This window comes from Zonotrichia albicollis, chromosome 10, assembly GCF_047830755.1.
Source record: "Zonotrichia albicollis isolate bZonAlb1 chromosome 10, bZonAlb1.hap1, whole genome shotgun sequence".
Classification (NCBI taxonomy): Eukaryota; Metazoa; Chordata; class Aves; order Passeriformes; family Passerellidae; genus Zonotrichia; species Zonotrichia albicollis.
This window is the reverse complement of record NC_133828.1, coordinates 4,525,711-4,547,213: the sequence shown is the minus strand read 5'-3', so window position 1 is coordinate 4,547,213 and position 21,503 is coordinate 4,525,711. Positions and strand designations below refer to the sequence as shown.

At 38.4% G+C, this 21,503-nt stretch overlaps 1 protein-coding gene across 1 annotated transcript in view; it reads left to right on the top strand.

Moving 5' to 3' along the window:
- Window positions 1-21,503, top strand: part of ARHGAP15 (Rho GTPase activating protein 15) — a 321,279-nt gene that overhangs the window by 27,701 nt on the left and 272,075 nt on the right. Inside the window, exon 3 of the mRNA XM_005491382.3 lies at window positions 20,012-20,086. Within this exon, the coding sequence (XP_005491439.2) occupies window positions 20,012-20,086 (75 nt within the window). The remainder of the gene's footprint in view (window positions 1-20,011; window positions 20,087-21,503) is intronic.

Genomic DNA, 21,503 nt, shown 5'->3' with positions numbered 1-21,503 from the left:
CAACATGACAGGAGAGGTAAAGAACCAGGGCTGGTTTTTTGTTTTGTGTTTTTTTTTTGTTTTTTTTTTGGTCTGTTTTATTACTGCAGTGAAACATTTGCAGTACCAATGAGATGAAATGGGGATCAAATTACTTTGTGCATGCCCTAAATACATGTGCTATTGCACTGTGTATGCACAAGCTTAATAAATGTTGTTTAATGCAATGAGAAGGGGTTTTTAAAACAGACAAGAGTGTCCTTGTTAGGCAATGTGCCTATTCTTAGACAAATAGTTGACAGCAGAATTCTCCTGCCCTAAATCACATGCAATTTCCTTTGAAGTCAACCTTTATTTTTATTTTTTTTCTTCAGCATCTGATCCTGTCATGTTAACATGGCAATATTTTATTTTCTGTTTGATTTCCTGTTTGGTGTGATTCATAGCTGTAATGGAAATAGGTGTTTATCGCCCATGATTTTCTAGTTGAGGGTGTGCCTGCACAGACACACAGCTGGATTGGAACCTCCCCCTTCAAAGGGCCCAGAACCCAACACCTTGAGAGGAAGAAGGAGCTTCATTTCTCAATAAACAGCCTATTAAATAAATATTTTTATTTTTTTTTACTTGCATATCATAGACCAATGCAACTTTGTTATGTTTGTTACTTTAGGACTGAATATGCCTAAACTTTAGAAGCAGTTGCACCTTTCTTTTTGTGATTATTGACTCTCTGAGCTGCCACACACTCTGCCAGTTGCAGTAGAAAGTGGCATTGAAGACTACAGCCAAAACTCAAAGAGAGTAAAAAATGTGCTTTCCTTTCTAATCTCTGAATCTTACCTCAGTTTTGGAATCAGATTTGAAAGACTGCGAAATCCCCATCCTATTTTCCCTTACTTCCCTCCCCTGCCGCAGAGCTCTGTAAGAAAGATTGTTCTCCTGGATATTCATCCATGGCCAGGACTGGAAGTGCTGCAGCTGTGATGAGAGAATCTGTTCTCATGACATCTCTAGCCCCAAGGCAGGTAGAAAACCCAGACAAGCATCCAAACTTCTGTTTATTTATTTGGACCAAACCTGGATTTTGGACCAACTGAGCTTCCCATCAGTGCTTCTGTCATCCTTAAGAGCTCATTCTTCTTGATTGTGGTCCTGAAGTCAGACTCTTACTTTATAACCTCATTACACAAAACCCCCCAATGTTTAAAAATTAAAATGCCAGGTGCCAACTCTTTCCAGTAGTTGGCTACTTTAACTTTGAGCTTTCCATTTTTTATCAGCAAATGATAAACTGAAAATTCAGTGTTCCCAGTTTAGATCTTTCTCAAAATTAAAGTGTAAATCTAAAGTAGCCACCTGTAAGCACTAAAACCTGAAGACATTTGGACACAAGTTTAACAAATTGTTTATAAGGAACTGCCAATTGGTTGCATCAGGTTTTAGGAATAACTTTGCAGGGAAGATCCAAAATTGTGGTTTAACATTCTCAGGCCTGATTTTCTTTTCTTATTTTTTCCCCTTTGGATGTGGGGAGAGTTTTGTATTTAGTTTTTTAATTTTTATTTTAATCAGTAAATTGGAGAGCTGGGAAAAGAAATAACATGGTTGTAGATAAACTGCTGCAGAAAAATGCAGCAGTTGACACCACCATGCAAATCTCAAAATCTGGAAAAAGTTGAGGCAACTGGGCCCATTGTGAAAAGTATGGAGCAAGTAGGGAGCAGAAGGATTTAGAAGCAGGTGGGTGGGAATAAATGGGGTGGGAAATGTAAATTTGCTGGGTGGAGCTGTGAATTGTGGTTGGAGGAAGGGTTGTGCTCCTGGTTTTTAGTGCTGGTGCTTTGTTGAGAGCCAGGGAAAAAGTTCCTCATCAGTTTTGGGGTTCAGCTGACTGCACATCCAGGTAGGTTTGTTTTTCTGTGTATGATGGTTTGCATAAAACCTTTAGTTGCACTGATTTTGGCTGAAATTCCAGTTTTGTGGTATAAACAAGAGAGACATTCTAGTGCACTCTGAGCACATGAACCACTAGTTCCTTTAAAATGTCCATCCTTTTCCCAGACTCTGTTTTGGTTTATTTATTTCACTTTCTTCATGTAAATTCTTTCATGTTTTTATGGCAGATGAGCCTGATTACATGAAAGTTTACCTTTCAAATACTTCCCATTTATCACACTGTTTTCTTACCTAGAAAATCCCAATGCAGCCACTGCTAATGTTTGATAAGATTTGTACCTGGTAGATTCTAAATTACATTAATGCATAAAGCCTGCAATGCCAGGCTCCCTATTGTTACAGTTATTAAAGCTGTAACTGAAATGATATCTTTCATATTGATCTTCAGCTAGCAGCTCTTATCCAGAAGCTTTGTTTCACATTAAAGACACTAATGATTGTCTCCACAAAATGAGCAGCTTAATAGTTAGAGAAAGTTAAATGAAAAAAACCCAACTTTGATAGCCACCTTTGATAGCTCTTTGCTCCAACATCTCTCATGGCCACAAAGTGCAAGCCAAGCATTAATAGACCTTTTAATAAAATGACTTGAAAGGAATCAATGGTATTTTTCACAAAGTCTAATTTCCAGCAAGTTATTTAAATGTTTGTATTCCTTCTGGACAGATCATGTCCTTCTGTAGCTGCCAGTTTTTCCTGGAATTTCTCAGGCTGTCTTCCTAGGGTTTTTAATTTTTATTTTGAGCAGTCTGGTTTTGATTTGCTGCTTTATTGAAATTTTGTAAAAAATGAAGTAAATAGAAATCTTGCACTCTTCCAAGGCTGGCAAAATTTCCTGTAGACTTCAAGCCAACAGCCAAGTGTTTGTGGGGTGGAGGGTGAAGTCTGGTTAGAAATGTGCCAAGAGCCTTTTTGAGTAGCTTGGTTCCTTCATGGCCTGTAAGAATTCCATCTCTTTCCTCTCCTTCAGGTGAAAATGGTATCTCCTAGCAGCTGAAATGGTGATAAATATTACTGCAGGTCTGGAGGCTCTGGCTTGGGCTGGAGTTTGTGGGTGAAGAGAATGGAATCATAAAACCAGGGAATGGTTTGGGTTGGAAGGGACCATAAAGCTCATCCAGTTCCATGCCATGGGCAGGGACACCTTCCACCAAACCAGGCTGCTCAGAGCTCCATCCAACCTGGTCTTGGACACCTCCAGGAGTGGGGCAGCCCCATATTATTGCACTTGCTCTTTTCCCTTTTTCTTTCTGATTTTCCTTTTTTTTTTTTTTTTTTTTTTTCCTGGGATTTTTTGTGTAGCTTTTCTGTTGGTTTTTAGTTCACTTGTTTGTTTTGGCTCTGGGTGAGGAGCAGCTGCTGGATCTTTTCTTGTTTTCAGCTAGAAAATTATTTCCCCCCGTTTTTGGATGTGACAGACAGAGTGCAACCTAGGTGTTTTCCATGAGAACATGGAGTGTGAGCAGAGAAATATATGTGAAATTTTTGTGTTCTCTAAGCTCATTTTTTGTATTTCAGATATGACAGATATCTCTTTAAAAACTGGTATTCATGTGAAGGACTCATATTTTTTTTTTTTAATGACCAGCAGCAAACACACAAATTGTTCTATTTGTGTTGAAAAACAGGCTGATATTTATTATTTTACATAAAGAGAGGCATGTAGGCAGAATGTAAGGGATCAAATTAATTTGCATTACTATAAAATGTAGTTCAGCTGCGATCATACCCTCTGTGTTCACTGGGGGATGGCTTTTCCCTGGTGAGCTCTAGTCAATCCACAGCAATGATTAAGTCAAATATTTCATATGTTAAAGGTTCATATATAAAATCATGGGGGTGAAAAAAGAGAGGGAAAGGAAATAATATCAATTAAAAAAACAAAACACAAAAAAGCAACAGAAGAGTACACTATGAAGAGTCCACAGCTACAAAATATTTCCCCCTTCTGTCAATATTTCATGAGGAGTCAGCCCTTATTTCTGCTGCGTTTTTTCCCAGGCTCCACTGGAAAAGCCTGGATTAAACTAATGCAGGGACATGTTTTGGCCGCTTATTATTTATTACAATTTTAGTTCCAGGTTTCAAAAACAATTAGGGAAACTGCTTAATAGGAAAATGACTCTAATTACTTGTTAATTGAGGTTATCTGCTTCACATTATTCAAAACGTAAATTGTGTTGACACTTGTACCCAGATATGATTACTTAATAAACAGACTGAAAATGCATCATGAATGAATTCACCCCCCACCCAAAAAAAAAAGAAATTTTATTTTTTGACTCTGGTTTGCTCATCTGAAAGATATTAAAAAGTATGTATACAGTTTGCAGTAAGCTCAGTTTTATCATGTTAGTACAAAAAATAAATTCTATGTTTCAAACAGTGAAAAAACAAAGGACTGAAATTGAAAAGTGGAAAGGTTTATTAGGATTGCACATAATATATTCAGGTAGGGTTTAATATATTCACATAATATGAAATAGGGTTACATGAAGTATAGTGTTACCTCTTGAATAAATAATTTAGCTGATAAATCAAGTACCTGTATGCAAATAAATACCAATGTTAATATTTGACATACTAGCATTTATGCTTGTGTTTGATTTTGGCTGCTAACAAAAGGAGGAGTGATATTAAAAAAAAAAAAAATAGCTCATTTGGGGATGAGAGATAGAGGTTTCTAAACAATACTATATTTCCTAGAGCAAGATAATTCTACAGTTTAGGAATAAAACTGAAGCGTTCTGTTTTTCTTTTGCATTATTGTATCCTGAGATTTCTGTTTTTTTTCAGAAAAATGCAGTCTCTGTTTTTTAAAAAGTCTTAGGTCGGGAATTAGATTTCACAGTCACCAAATGTCTAATGATATCCAAGACCTTGATTCCATACGATGGAATTTGCCAGCCATGTCTGTGTGGGTAGGATCAACCATTTTTAAAGTACTGGGATTTGGGGGTTAATTTTGATTTTTTTATGATGTGGGTTGCAAACATCATAATTTCTCTGAAACCCAAATTCTTTATTACAAAAAAAAAAAACTAAAACAAAAACAATGAGAAAAGTTGAAAGGCACCAATTTTGTTTTAAAGACAGAACTGGCGAACCTGTTGACAAGAGAGATTTTGTGCATGTTTCACCTTGAAATTTCCCTGTTTGAAATGAGAGCAAGACCTCAGTTCATGCAGAGGCGCCATGATTCCAGCCTCAGGGTCTGTTCCTGTGTGTCAGACTTGGGACTCTTTATTGCTGAGGCATTTTTGGAAACATGAACCTCGGTAAACCATGGTGGTCAGGCAAGGAAAGAGGGACAGCAGGAAAATGGTGGAGAGTAGAAATAATTGGTTTTTCAAATTAAAGGGGCTGATTGCACATTTACATGATTATTTACTTTTTAATGTGCAAGCATAACTCTTCCACTTTGTATTTTCCTTAGCTAAATACCTTTCTGAGGCATTTCCTGTAGAAATACCATTACTCCCTCTCTTTCATATTTTGCCAAGAAATGATGTGACATAGCAAAGCCCACAAGGATGGAAGTTTCAGAGCTGTGTTTGTGCCCATTAATTTTCCCTTCTATGATATTTTCCCATTTTCACTCTGTTTGACATTGAGCCTGAGCTTTGTTCCTGACTCGTAGCCTATGGCAGTGGAACGGGGAGATGAGACATCACGGAGATGTAGAGCACACATAAAAAAGAGAAGATGTGTAAAAACTGAAATGACATGGCAGCTGAAGCAGCTTGTTGCTCAGCTTGGTTGCATGTTTGAGTGGAGGAAGCGAGGTAAATTGTGATATGTAAGAGAATAACACTCGACAGGGTGTATGGTTGTAAGGTATATGGATGCTCAATCATGTGGTGAGGCAGAAGGCTGAAGGACAAGCGCCTTCAGTATCCGCAGTCTGTGGATATCCGTGTGACCTACAAAACAGGAGGTGTTGGACTCACAAAAATATCCCTTGCAAAGCAGATCCAAACCATTTCAAGAAAATTCCATCCACACCATTTGGCTACCTCCTAATCTTTCGATAATTGTTAAAATAATGGTGTTTTGTGGGGGGGGGGAAGAAAAATCACTGTCGCACATTTCTGTGTGTGTTTCCCCCATAAATCATGAACTCTCACAGTAGTCTATAGGCAAACAACCATTTTCACTTCCCACTGGTCGTACTTATTAACCTATTAGAGATACATGTGCCTTTATGCTAATTTATGTGAACATTTGCAACCACCACTCTGTCTGTGCCTGAATGGCTTTGTGTAATGGATCTTCAGATCTGGAGTAGCATTTATTTAGGTCAGACTCCATTTACAGTATTTTGGGTATTTGAGCTGGGAAGCGAATGGCCCTTTGTATACTGACAGTAGAACATTTTAAGATAAATTTTGATACTTTTAGAGCCACATGGAAAATAGTTTGCGAATTCGTTTCTATGGCAATGTGTAATAAATGACTGAAGGAATTATAATTTAGGTGGATTTATCTTCCCGTATGCTCCACTGTAACCACACACATGCTTAAACCTGCAAGGTGTTTAAAAAATCAGCATGTCACAGTGCACCAGCCTGCTTCTGCCTTCCTGCTTGTATGTGCACCTGTATAAGTGAGAGAAAATATCCCATTTTTGATTTAGCAACTTTCCTCACAGAAAAAGAGGTGATTGTATAAAATGCAGCTTCCACGTGCTGAATAATGAAGTTGATTTTGCAGTAGAGTCCAGAGAGTTTTGTTCTGTGAGTCAGGTGTACTGTGCATTCAGCAGTTTATAAATCTATAGTCACTGAATCTAGACAGTGACAAAGTGAGGTGTATTGGCTAATTGACTGGTTTTCTGTGATGGCACTTGTTACAGGCAAAGACAGGTCCTTTACACAGTGGAAAGCAGCTAAATGTTAAAATGTGCATAAAACCTTCCCTACTACCAACTTCACCCCAGGTGTTGTACCCTGAGGGGAATCCTGCAAGCTCTGCAGTGCTGGATAAAAGGGAGATATTCTCTGTGTCCTGAAGGTTTCCAAATTCTTTAAGTTCTGAATTCTGTGCACAGGAATAATTTCAATACACTTGTTTTATCTCTATTTTTAAGGGCTTATGTCTGTGCTGTTACAGGCTCACTGCTAAGATGTTGAGGCTTATTACAGTGATGCAGAAAAGAACAGAAAAATGAATAAATATTTGTGGGGTTTTGAATTTGTGGTTTGTTTGGTGTTTTCCTAAAATCACATGGCTTGACGAACTTGCTATCCTATTAATGACTGAAAGCCTGTTGAATGCTAATTTCAGCGGAAATTAGCAATATCTGGCAAAATTTAGGAAACCTAAATAAATGTCTTACTACAACCTTGTGGATTTTTCTGAGGTGGTCTGTGTCTGTTTATTTAAATTGTAAATATTTAGTTGTCGTGGAAATTACAAAGTTTTAGAAAAGGGGCAATCATTATGCCAGTGTTCAGAAAGGGAAAATGGCCTGACTTGGAAAATTTCACAGTCAAATTATCCTATAAGAGTATTGGATCAATTAATGGAAAAGTGTTCCAGGGTTCAGTTAAAAAATAGGAGTATCATTGGTGTCAATCATAATAAGTGAACAAATAACAATTTTTAAAAATGCAACCAAATGGATTATTTTTTGATGTAAGTCTGGTTGGAAAAGGAGCCATACTTGTGCAGTGAAAGTTTTTAAGTCACTTGACTTAATAGTACATGACATTCTGATTAAATGTTAGTTATGTGCTGTATCAGTGAAGCACACATTAAATGGATTAAGAACTGATTAATTTACACGTTTTGGAAAGTAGTCCCTGGGGAATCATCATCAACTGGGTGAATTTTCAGAGTTGTTCTCCAGGGACTAGTATTAAGCTTGACACTAATCACTCTTTTTATCCATGATATGGAAGTAAATAGAACAGTTCTAATAACATTTGAAAATAAAGCAAAGATTGATGGACTGGCAAATAGGTCTGGTAAAGGCAATCGTGGAGAGTGATCTGGATGGCTTAATGGCTGAAAGTGCATTTTAATTTATCCAAATGTATGTATATATGAGAAACAGGCCCTGCTGCACCCAGAATTACGAACTGTGTTATGGGATTTTGCTGTAAAATGTAGCTTTTGTGGGTGTTTTGGGGTCAAGAAGTTTGAGCTGACCATTGCGAGTGAAAATGAAGCTCATATCTCTCAATGGCACTGATGAATAGAAAATCAAAATAGTGATTCTAAAATAATTAAGATTATGCAAGGAAGAGTTAAAGCAAAAAAAAAATAAACTAAGATTAAAAAAATTTTCTTGACAATGAAGGACCTACCGATATCAGCACATTTAAATTACTGAAAGAAATTGAAAGGCAAATTATTTCTCTCTTTCCTACATTATGGGACAACATTGGGCACCGGAGTTCTTTAATGTAATGGGAAATGGGTATACAAGATGAAATGTCAGGAAGTTGGAACCCCCCCAAAATAAAATGAGAATTACAGCACATTTTGCAAAAGACTGGTGGGAAACTATCAAGAGAATTGGTAAATTCATTGTGTTTTCATGCCTTCAACCAAGAAATGTGTCCCTTCCAGGGAGATATCAGAGAGAAATAGCATATGCTAAGTCCAGCACAGTTTGGATAAAATATTTATATAAACATTTTCATAAGTGGTGCCATCTTGATTCCTCATCCATGTTGTGGGGTGGAGAAGCAAACCGATCTGGTGGCAGGTGCTGTTTGAAAGCCTTTGCTGAGCTGGGGCTGGAAGAGAAAGAAACCAAGCACATAAGTGATAAATCAAAACCCTTTTCCTTTCATTACATAATGTATATTTGTGACTGTGCTGAGAGTGTGGTATGTACAGCATATGCACTGAAATATGCAGTTAAAGTCCTGTTTTTGTGTGCCACCAAAGCTTCTAACAATGTTTGGTTCATTTGTTTTCTTAAGTTGCTGGTTGGTTATTTGGGGTTTTTAAATGAATTATACAGATGCGTAATTTTGGGGTTTTTTAATAGGGTAAATTATTTCACTGGGGTAAATGCTGCCTTTATACACTGCCCACATTTTGGATGGCAGAGGATGATCTCTGTAATGCTGAGAGTATTTTTTTTAACATTTTGAAAAATAGGTGACTTTTTTCCTATCAGAACAGAATTAGGAAAATCAAATCAGGGGCAATTTTCAGTCTGTCCAGACACTTCAGAAGTTTCAAACAGGATAATTCCATTTCTTTCTTTCTTTCTTTATCTGCTGTGTTAGCATTATGTGGTTTGCTGTCATTGTGATGGCACAGGAGTAATACCAGGAGGTTCAGTGTGCTTGGATCAGGAATATTCCCTGTCCCCAGTGTTTTCTTCAGGACATGGCCCAACTTGGGGATTTTTTGAAATGTTTCTATGTCTCTGAAGGTCAAATCATGAAATAGCACTTAAGCAATATGAAGAATAGAGTTTTGCAATTGTAGTTCTAATTTTGCCAAGACACAAGTAGATTGCACTTTTTTTATTTTTTATTTTTTTGGAATGAGCATAACAAAGAATCTCATCATGAATCCTGAAGTCTGATACAAATTTGAAGAACTGACTTTGGTATTTGAAAAACCCCCAACCAAGCCCTAACCTTTACATTATCATAGTTTTACTGTGTCAGCAGGTTGTGGTAAAAATGCTAGGATATTAATTTTGTGTGAAATGAAGGCAAATTGTAAGTGGAGAATCCCTGAGCTGGGTAGCAGCACTAGCAATCACTGCTGTCCTACCTGGTTTGCTGCAAGATTGTGATTAAATATAAAACTGAGAAATCTCCAAGGAAGAGGGGAGAAAAGTTAGGCTTTAAAATATTTTCATTCTTTTCCTAGCTGAATATCGTGGTGTCAAATCTAATAGGAAGGAGTTATCCTGCTAATTGACCTTTGCAAAATTAGTCATTTGCTTAAAAAGCTACTTGAAGTAGATCAGTTATTATCTTGATTACTCTTTCTTTCGTGTTAATGTTTATAATGGCACCTGGGAAAATCTATTTGAAAACTTTGCTTCATTCTTTCTTGTGCTGCAATCTGTAATTTGCTCCTCTGAACAATGCTAATAAGCAAAACTGACTTTTTTAAGAGATGGCAGGTCTTGATGTTATGAAAGACTAATATGAGCCAACAGGACTGGGGAAAAAGTATTCACAAGCTTATTCAGGTTATTAGTGCAAAGGGAAGGGAGAGCAGGTGGCAAGTTAGATGGTCATCTAGATATTATCCATCTGACAGGTATCCAAGTGGTTCTGTATTACAGTCTCTAATTTTGGTCTCTGAACAGTTTTTAATAAGATTTAGCTATGAGGTTGTCAGCCGTGACCTGTGTTAGAAGATACTCCTTTCAATCACACAGAAAGGCTCTTTGTGAGAATTTCTGCACTGAGGAAAACAAAGGACTTTCCATTGTAAAAGGCAGCGTTTCACCTCTGCTTTGGCTGGAATCAAGAGCCTGAAAACTAGAAAGGAGGTGGTCTTGGTGGTTTCTTTTCCCTTCAGATTAAAGAAGTTGAACTGAGCTCGAGAGTCAGAGCAAACCACTTTTTATTCCCATTCTTTGATTTTTGTCACCGGATGTTCATAGCGACTATTTTGGCTTGCGTTCTGTACAAATCTATTTTTCATTCTGGAGCCAGGACTTTTTCGGCACCGCTCCCATGGAACTTGGACACGAGGACTTGACAATATGTCCAGACCCAAACAGATCAAGCAGCCACACATGAGCGGCTCGGCGGAGCATGCTCAAAGACAAGACTGATGTCTCCGCACAGCAAACAATTCTCTGGGGCAGGGACAGCGCGCTCAAATCCAGTCACCCCAGAGTAAACACTAAGTTAGGCACAGCTTAAATGTGCCTCCAAGCACAGCACACTGCTGACTCCACGAGAGCCCTGAGCCAGGCTGCAAATCCAGCCTTGTAGATTTATCTCTCTCTCCAGCCTGATCGCACGCGCCCGAAATTGTTGGAGTTTTGTTGGGGTGCACTCAGAGAGGGGAAGGGGGAAGAAAAAAGAGAAAAAAACCACTTGTTGGAATAATTTTATCAACTTAACAATTTTATCCATGTGTTTCATGGGTATTTGCGATTCAATTTCTTAATTTTTTCCATGCATGTTTGTAAGACTGATAGTTTGGTCACCACAGTGTTGGTAGGAAGGAGGATTCCTGAAAGACTACACTGAAAATACTCTCTGCTTGAGCACTCTTTGATTTCCTCCTCCCTCCTTCTTCTAAAAGTTTAATTCATCTAATCAAAGAGCAGAATCTCTCTGACTTTTCTAAAGACTCCCACACAATGTATGAAGAACAACTAAAGAATGGATCGTCTGTGGATACCTTGGGATTTACAGGCACAAAGTTCAAATAATTTCAATTAAAATGTAAATAAAATATATCTTTTTGGAATAGTAAACAAAGTATTAATTTTTTAAGTAGCTTATTTCGAGCAATGAAATTATTGCTGTATGTTGATTTGCTGCTAATTGAACTAGGGTAGAAAACGATAATTTAAATTGCTGCTTTGTCCTAATATAGCTAATAAGGTTGATTTTTGGACTTGGAGAAAAAAATTCCAAAACTTTCCTTATCTACTAAATTATCTGAAATTATCTCTTGTTACTAAGTACAGTTTTCTCAGTTACTGTTTTAAAGGGCAATGACACAAGTTAAAATGGACTTTGGTTAAAATGACTTATTTCCTATCTACCTTCACTGGTGCCATGGCTTCCCATGCAATATTTCGTGCTGTGTGGTGTATAAGGAAAGTGTGTTGAACTTTAGGCAGGTCTGGGTTTAGATCACACTGGCTTTGGTGTGATTTGGTTTTGATTTTTGTACACTTTGAGTGTGTAGTGAGTGGTGTGCAGCACCCAAGGCAGTTGTAGGGTATCAGAAGTGGGAATCAGGTTAAACCAGGTTGTGCTCTGGCCAGTGTGGCCACGGCTGTGCTGCTCTGATGCTTGAGCCACTTTGTTCCCAGTTACCCTGGGTGTCCCTCCACTGCCATGGGCAATATAGAGTATATTCCTACACAGGAATCCTTGCAAATTTTTCGTATCATTCCACTTTATATTTCCCCTCCAACCACGTCTCCCCCCTCCCTTTCCATTCCTGGCACATATATGTCCACAGGTGTTATTAAGTGTAGGGTAGCATGTGGTGCCCATGCTTCAGTGCTATTGCAGAGGAAGGACTTCCTAGAGGAAAAAAATGATCACTTTCAGTATTTTGCAGGCTGCCCATCTAAGCCCATCATTGCCTGGCATCTACACACTAAGGGCAAGGATCCAGCGAACTTGTGAGTGGGCACCATGCCATCTGAACAGATGGGCATGGAAGTAGGCAGCCAGTAGACCATGTATGTGCATCAACTGTGGGTGTTGAGGGCAAGATTCCCAGTGGAGAATGTCCAAACAGCTGTCTGGCCTGAGCCAACATGCCTACGACCAAGCAAAAGTGCCATCCCTAAATCCTGCTGAGTTGGATTAACCTTCAAAAATAAAAATTGCTTCTGCAGTAGCATAAGGTGAGTTTTTGGCTTGTTTAAATCCGAGAGAAGGAATTAGGTAGGCAGGATAAAGCAATGTGCTAATGTGGGGTCCACTAGAGAGGGTGAGCATTTGTCTAGGAATATTAATATTATTTTCTACAAGGGTATTTATATGGCAAGCAGCAATGGATGACTTGCAGGAGTGTGACATCAATGTTAATTACGCTTTTCTGTAAGACAGTCCTTTCAGGGAGAGCTTTTCAGAGCATTTTGATCGTAGTGTATGTGCTGGATGTGATTTTGTAAAGGCAATTCTTGTAGATGCTTTTGCACATTTACTTAGTAAGTTTTAATGTTTTTTTTTTTTTGCTTTCCTTTTACCCTCAGACTACAGTTCTGGGGTGCAATTTCAGGTCATAGTTGCTGACACAGTTTGCTGTCACAGCTGAGTTCTCACATTTATTGTCTTTATTTTTCTAAGATCCAGAGGCAACATGAAAAGATAATCTATCATTACTCTATGTCTGTATTAACTTTGATTTTTACCTTTTAGAGCCATAACATCAAAGAGCAGTTTTGCAGACATAGATGTCAGAGGCAAAGAACAGTGAAGCTCTGATAGTTATTGCATTTTTATTTCTGCTGTTTTTACTCCATATTTTCTCTACCATTGCTGCACTCTCATCTGTAATTTTACCAAATCACCTGCAATAGTTTAGACAAATATATTAAAATATCAAAGTGAACCAAAAGTAGTGGCCGTGTGATGAATAGAAAAACCAGAATAGAAATCTTATCAATATATTAGATTTTATAATATACCTTTTTATTTATGGCTGGATGAATGCTGTCATAGTGTTGCTGCATTTTGTTGCATATTACAGGCTGTAACAGAAAAGGCAAATAGAAATATATCACAAGTCTCACTTTTAATGTTCTTTGCTGGAATCGATGAGGATTTTATTTAATGCAATTAAAGCATATTGAAGCTTAGAGACCGGGTTCCAGTTTGATTTCCAGCTGGAAATCCTGCGGATTAGAGGCAGCACAGCTGTTGGTTCCTTTGTGAGGGTTGGATCCCCAGGTACACAAATCCGAGTGACCCACAGTTGAATTTAGAGCAGCCCTAGGATTTCTTGAACACATATGGGTGGTAAGAACCTTTTGTAGCTGTCTCTTCTTCTACATAGGCTTTTGGCACTTCTCCTACTCCTGAAAATGCTAAAAATGAAGCCAACTACATCAGCTGGGACTCCCTCAAAGCAAGGATCAATTGGACAAATTTCAAAGGCCATTTGAGTGACTAGAGAGGAACAAAAGGGCTCCCACTCTAGGGAAAAATCTGCTCCTGGGAAACAGCATGCCTTTAATGGAGAGAAGTACCAGGGAAGGCTAATTCTTGGACTGAAAATATTAGCCCAAACTGGATACCCCAAATTTAGAACCCCCTCCAATAATTTGGGGAAAGAAGGCAACATACTTTCAAACATGCTCTGCTTTGTAATCAAACTCATGATTAATGATTCTCTGATCACAGGGAATGAGCTCATCTTAACACTGGGCTGAAATTTAAACTAGGATCCAAGTAATTATTTTGCTCTTCTTTCATGAATGAAGATAAATGGAGATCCTCCCCCGGCAGAGGCACCGTGGTGCTTGTCTACAGCGAGTCCTGAAGCCAGGGAGCAGCACGCCCACGTGGTTATATTGCCTTGATAAAAAATACCCACCTTCACAGGCTCGGATACAAAGGAGGACCCCTGCACTGTGGGAAAGGTCTATAGGATTCTGATTTATAAGGGAGCAAGAGGTCAAGGGAAGCAAAGCCATTATCATTATTTTCAGAGGCTCTGGAGAAGTGAGCTGAGTGTAGAGGGCAGTGTGCTCAAAGGGAGGCGCGCAGGGCGAAGGCAGCACAGTCCTGCTTTTCCTCTTCCCCCTGCTGATTCCAGGCTGCAGACTCTGCTGAGAGTATGTCATATGTAACGTAGGCCTGTGAGGACTGTGAAGTGGTTTTCCTATTAAATGATGCATGGAGAGATTATCTGGTCTGTAGCCAGTGCACAAAAGCTCCATCCATGCAAGTTCCTATTCCTGAGCAAGGCATTCAGTAACCTGTGCCGTAATGAGTTTTCAGGAGCCTGGGGATGGAGGGTGAGGAGCAAATCTGGGCTGGTGGGGGCAGGACTGAAACTGTATTTTGTGTCTCTCTCTCCTGCAAGCCTTGGAAAAAAGGCAGTGAGACCTAATATCATGTTATACTGCCTTTAGTCTCATTACCTTTTTTCCTGAAGAAACCTCTTTGAGACAAGGAAGGGGGAAAAGAAAACAAACCAAGTGGTTCTAATGTGATCCTCAGGATGGTGGTGTTAGGAGGGCTCCAGAGCAAGGCAGGAGTGCCAGTGGCTGTGGACAGGGAGCCCACTGGGACATGGAGCTTTCCCCAGGGCTGGAAGGGGTCCTCTGCTGAGAGATGGCACAGCTCAACTGCACTGGGAGCATCTGCAGCAGTGTGGGAGAGTTCATGCTGTTTCTTGACATCCTCTACTTCTTGATAATGGAGAAAATTTCCTTATTTGCTGAAATAAAATGAATAGAATTGAATAGAGTCCTAGAATATGTGTGGTTTATATGCCATCCAGTGCCACCCCCAGCCATGGGCAGGGACACGCAGGTTGCTCCAAGCCCCATCCAGTCTGGCCTTGGATGCTTCTGGAGATGGGGCAGCCACAGCGTCTCTGGGCACCCTGTGCCAGGGCCACACCATCCTTGGGTGAGGGAAGGATTTCTTCCTGACCTATAATCTAACCCTGCCCTCTGTCACTTTGAAGGCTTTCCCAATTTTTGTGTCATGAAATGCCCTTGAAAATGACAAAGGGGCATCTTTGAGTGGAGAGGCCTGTGGGATTTCCTCAGTGCCTTTCACAGCTGACATGGAATCATATCATAGCTCAGCTCTTTCCAAATAATTTCTGTAGATAACGATGGACCTGCCATACTGCTCAAGATTGGATCTTGAAAACAAGTCACTTTGAGCATGGCAGTGAGTGAAATGTTACAGGATTCTCCTTGCCATAACCATTCCATAGGTGTCTTTCAAGGGATGTGGCCATTAAGAAATGCTACAATACATTTCTGTTAAGTTTCTTTATCTAAGCGATTATGAGCTGTCACTGCAGTTTGGGAGTGACTGGGAACGAAATGACCACAGACATCACTAAATCAGGTGTCACCCCTCCTTCTCTGTTGAGGGAATGGTTTCCACAAAAGTTTATATGACCAATTTGTACTTTTATTGCAAAACTTTCAAGCTGCCACCAGTAAGTTCGATCCTGTAAAGAATGGAGTGTTCTGGCCCTGATCCAGAAAAACACTTAAGGCCACTGCAGAGTGCTTTGCTGGATGGGGTCCAGAGCAGAGCATCAGGCAGCAGAAGGGCTCAACAGTAGGGGATTTCTCTCTTTTTTTGGTTATTTATAAAGGAATCTCCACATACATGGTTGCAGTGTCGGCAGGATGAAACAAAACAACAGCTAGAGCCCTGAAAACAAAGGTCAGACCATGAACAGCATTTGAAAAGGTTTTGGTAGAAATCTATCAAACCCTCTGTGAGAACCATCTCCTTGGCAGAGCAGTACTGTGAATGATGGAGAAAACAGCAGGTAGATGCCAGTTTCCCATCCAAAGCTGAGCTCTGTTGGACCAGGTGCTGCTTGTTTGAGAAAACCATGGTTTTTCCCAGGCTACTTGTAGGTGGTGTTTGTGGATAAATAATCTGTGGTGAATAACTTACTTGACAATCTTGAAAGCCACCTAGAAAGGTCATACAATTATCTTAATTACTTAGGGATACAAGTGAATTCAGAATGACATTTCAGAAAATAATTAATTGTCTGTGCTTTGCACTGGAGCAGCATTTTGAGTAATGCTGGTTTGTTTTGTTAGGTTTGGTTGAAATCAAAAAGAAGTCTGCTGCTTCTTGTAGATGAGATGAATTAGGTTAGAAATATGCCTGTAATGGGAAATAAAAACCAAATGGATCCTCCAAGATCCTTTTTAAATCAATGCCACACTGTGTGAAGAGAGTAGTGCTGACTTAGCCATGATGAATCCCCAGAAAAAAGAGGGAGAATTGAAAGAACAAACGGGAACACAGGGAGAAATTAAATGAAACATCAGGTTCCTGTGTTTTACCTCCCTGTTCAAACAGCAGCTGTCAGATGGTTGTCCCTTCACACCGGGGTACCAGGCACACGGGGAGGAGGCTTTGCCTTTGTGGGGAGGATGATGACGGATTAGTGCTTAGATGCTGAAATAACTCTGGTAGAAGATGGATCCCCTTTAGCTAAGGGAAGGGGGGGCAGCTCAGGCTGAATTTAACAAAACCAGACTTGCCCACAGACTTGGAAGCGCTCGCAGAGTGGATTTTTAGTGCTGCAGGTGACATTGTTGCTGACTGAAGAATGTTCATCAAATCAGAAAACTGCTGATAAGCTGCCTTTCCCAAAAAGGGATCTCACGAACTTCTCCTGTAAATCTCTGCCTTTCATCGTGCCCTGGGAGGTGAGGTAGAGGACTTGTGACAGATATTATTTAGGTTTATTCTTGAGTTTATTAGGGTAATTAAATGGAGCTATGGAGGGAAAAGAAATCTGAACCTCTTTCCTTTATGGTCTATCTATTAAAAGCTGAATGAAAGAATGAAAATAACAGAGCCTACACCTCCCTTTGAATATTTTGGTACATCGTTGAAAATTGTGAGTATATTGAAACATGGCCATCTTGACTGCTGTCACCCAGGTTCTGCTGAGAACATTTTAACTTTCAACTGGATTTATCTTAAGGGAAGTTACGTAACTGACCCATTCACTGGTATTTGTAAAATATATTTATATTTAAGACCAAATTTCTATCAACCCTCCTGGAATTTTGTCAAATCAGTCAAAAAGAAAATATCTCCTCTGATGATACTGTTTCTTTTTGTCAAGTTGTTTTGATTAATTTTCTTTGAAGTTCTATTTCTAAACCAAAAGATTGGTAGAAAACAATAAGAAATTTATTGAAGTTTCCATTAATTCCACTTGTAAGCAAAATATTTGGAGTCTTTTTCCAGAAGAGCTGTATCTTGGCTTACATAATTGTGGATTTTGGTTGTATAATTGTAACTATGTTCAGACTTTGGAGCTTCAGGGCTTTCTTTGCATGCGATTGCACATTAGTGGTCTACCAAAAAGAAACACCTTTTTAGCAAAAGTATCAATTAAATAATTGTGTAAGAGGTTTCCTCTTTTCCTTGCCTTCATGCAGATTTTGCTAACATTTCTTCTTTGCATACACAAGGAATTTTTTTAAAGGACATAATACCATCCACACCTGGAATTTTATTTTCCTTAGTTGCTTCAAATTTCCTAGAAGTCTTGAATAACGTCCTTTAATTATACCACCCCAGGAATTTTCTAGGCCTACAAAAATAGGACTTTTTACTCATTTCTTGCTTCTGTTGTGGATGGATTTAGGTCTCTGGATAAATCCTTTTTCAGCGAGTATCAAACGTGAGCATTTCTTTTGCAAATGCTCTGATCGCTGAGCCAGAGCGCGGCCGAGAGCTCAGCTCGGTGCTCCACACTTCACAAAACTGCACACAGGGCCCCCAACAGCCACGTGGGGCTCCTGGGGAGAGCAGCTGAATGCTAAAGCAGGCACTGTGGGGTGGTGGTGTGCCTTGTTATTTAATTTGGATGAGTGAAGAATATATTTGAGAAGCCATCGCTGGGCAATGCACTCTCTCGTATGTTAAGGAATAATTAGGATGTGGGGGATCTGGGTAAGAAAGAGTTCCTGTGATCTAGACCTGAATAGTTTAGCTATATGTCTCAGGCACTATAGAACCTTCAGAGTTGTCTAACAGTAAAGATAAAGAAAAAGATAAATGGAATTAATTTATTTTGAATTTATATACATGCCTCTGCCTGCATTAATATTAAGCTCCATCCAAAATCTAAATAGAAGGACTGTAATCTTAGAAGTTCTCTCAATAGCATCAGCAAATCATTCTTGTTTACCCTACATGCTAATAAAACAGGAACATGACACTCCTGAAAACAAGATTGCAAAATACAGAAAATGTGGTCTGACATTTTTTTTCTCCCCAAAGGAGGGACTGCCACTAACTAAAGTATTTCTTATGAAAGCTCGATTGCTTAAGATGCAGAATATTAAGAGAGAAAAACACTTTAGGACACAGCCATGTCACCAGCTGTTACTCACCCTTAATGAAATTGTTAAGTGATATTCTTCATAAATAGGTCAGAGAAACTTTTGAATTGTGAAGGATGTTTTATCTCTTTCTTTGAAATGTTTGTATTAAATTTAGAACTGGTAATTCATTAAGCTCATTAGCTCTGACTAGGAGAGTAGAGCAATATCTAGGATATAGATTTCAAGGCTTAAAAACCTTAGTGCTTACAAATAAACATGAAAGCAATGTGTGGAGAAAAATATGGGATCATAATATGTTTAACTGTTTTCTGAGCCTGGCCCTCTGGATTAATTAAGAACATTTTCTATATTCAGACACTTGAATATAAACAGAATACATTATGACTTTTGGTTAACTCTATTTTAATAGGGGAAAAGAGAATGCATTATGATGAATACAGTGGAAACTAGTTGAGACTATATTTTGTTGTTTGCCTTGTGACTTGAGCTAAAAGAGGAAATAATCACTAAATTTTACAGGACTTCAGCTCGCAATTATAAATTTTTTGATTGATACTGGATTTAAGCAGTAAAAGTTTTATGTATATATATATATATATATATATATACACATACGCATACACTTGCACACACTTTTGAGTGATCTGTTCTTTGTTGCAGATTTTCAAGGAAGTAAAATGCTCTGCCAAATGCTTGATTTGTGAAGTGACTTTTATTTTGTTTTAATAGTTTCTGGTATAAAGCAATAATTTTTCAGAATTAAGTCACAGTTGATTACATTGTGTTCCTCAAAGAAAAGGGAGAATTGAAGGAAATCAAGGACTCAGTATTTGAGAGCAATTGTCAAGTCAGAGTCCAGTATTGCTGTAACCTTTCAATCATGGAGACTTTAGAAAAAGCCTTTAAAGCAGTTTAAACTTGCTGGATTTTTGTGTGCTTGTGCCCAATTGTTTTCTGGTTTCATCATTAGTTTGATTTTTGTGGCCTTGAAGTTACAATCAGCAGCTTTCCTATTTCTCTAAAATGGGTTTAAGAGCACCTAAGCAGTTAAACCATTTTTGAGGTTCCTAATGAGGAAAAAAACCCCATAATTTAGATTATTATTATCAGCTGATTAATTTAGAGGTAAATTTGCCAATGTGACGCCACAAAGAAACACATTTATATCAGATTTTTATACCAGAGTATATCAGCTGTACATTTTAAATACCCAGGGCTCAGAGGAGCACCAGAAAGAAACCCCAGATCTCCACCCAATGCACACTGTGTGTGCCCTGTAATTAAATGTGTTGGTCCACCTTTACCTTTATGCGTCTGAATCCTGTCTGAATGCAAATATTTCTTCTTCTTTTTCAGATAAACCGTCACAGAAGAAATCTTTCCCAACACAACCTGACAATTGCAGACATCATCAGCAACCAGGAACCCACAGTAAGTAATTGCTCTGTGGAGCTGATAAATCACTCTGGTTATTTATTGATAATGTAAATGTTGCCCTTCCTTTACTAAAGAACGAATAAGTGAGGATTTAGATGCCTCAAGATGTTAAGGAACAGGAACGTGAGGGACTTTGATTAATCAATAAAAAGAATAATTTTAGAAGGTGCAAAGTCATTTACATGGCTTGACTTTGCTCTTAATTCTGTTGTACTTGACTGAGGTTTCATCTGTGCTAATATTTGGCATAAAGGAATGTGATGAAGTCTTTGCTCTCCCTTTGCCCTTATTAAGGTGTTTTAATATTATTATTCGTTTGTATAAGAAATATTGAAATTAAAAAGAATAAATTCTTGACATTAGAAGAATCTAGGGGGAATGAGAAACAGATGTTTTTCTGCTAAAATAAAATGAATATGCAAATAGAGATTAATTAAAGAAATTTTGGTATCAGCAGTACTGTTACTTAAACTTTTCAGGATTAGGTACATTCAGATGGTTTGAATTCTACTCAAGAAAATTATAAAACCTATATGTGATACTGTGATAATTATGTTTCCTTACAGTTTCTAGCAATATTAGCCATGACAATGAGACTCTTTTTATTTCTTATTTAGAAGCTCAAATATTTACACTATGTACTCTCATCTGTACTATTCTTCTAAAGACAATTTAAAAACAAATCAACAGGAACTCCAGAAAATTATTCCATTTTCCTGTTTCTGTGCTAATTCTGCAGGGCATTTTGGGTCATTTTCTCAACCTTCACATGTTGAAAAGGTGCAGGAAGGGCAGCAGCTTAACAAAAGATGATGATATTTATTGAGACAGAAACAGAATGTATCATTAGGATATATTTGGAATTCTTTTCAATCCAATATCATCCATTTGCAGAAGTATTGCAAGTTGATCCTGAGCTGTCCTAGAAGAGTTTTCTTGGAAAAAAAAGTAGCATAGAAAAGGGGATATTAACAGATGTTAAACAAGGGGAATGCCGCGCTCAAAATAAAAATTATAAAAATATTGGGGTCATGCTAGATATATTTTTTTTACTTTGGGCTAGTTTTTCCATAATTCTATGCATGCCCTTGCTATTAATTACAGAGAAAACTGGGCACCTTAACAATTAGAGAAGGTTGTGCTAATTTTAAGTACAGCACCTGTACTAATTCAATTAAAGCAATGTGTGTGAAATGAGTTTTCTTAGCACTGAGAGGGCTCATATTAACTGCAGCTCTTGTCACTTTTTACTGTTCAGTTTTGAGCCATTTAATTTATAGCAAATGGTGGATTTGAGCGATGTAATTTAAGTCAGATATTTTATACACCCAATATTTGTTAGTGGATTTGATATCCTGGCTGAAGACAATTATAAGGAAAATATGATTGAGCAGCAGCATTTTCATCTGGA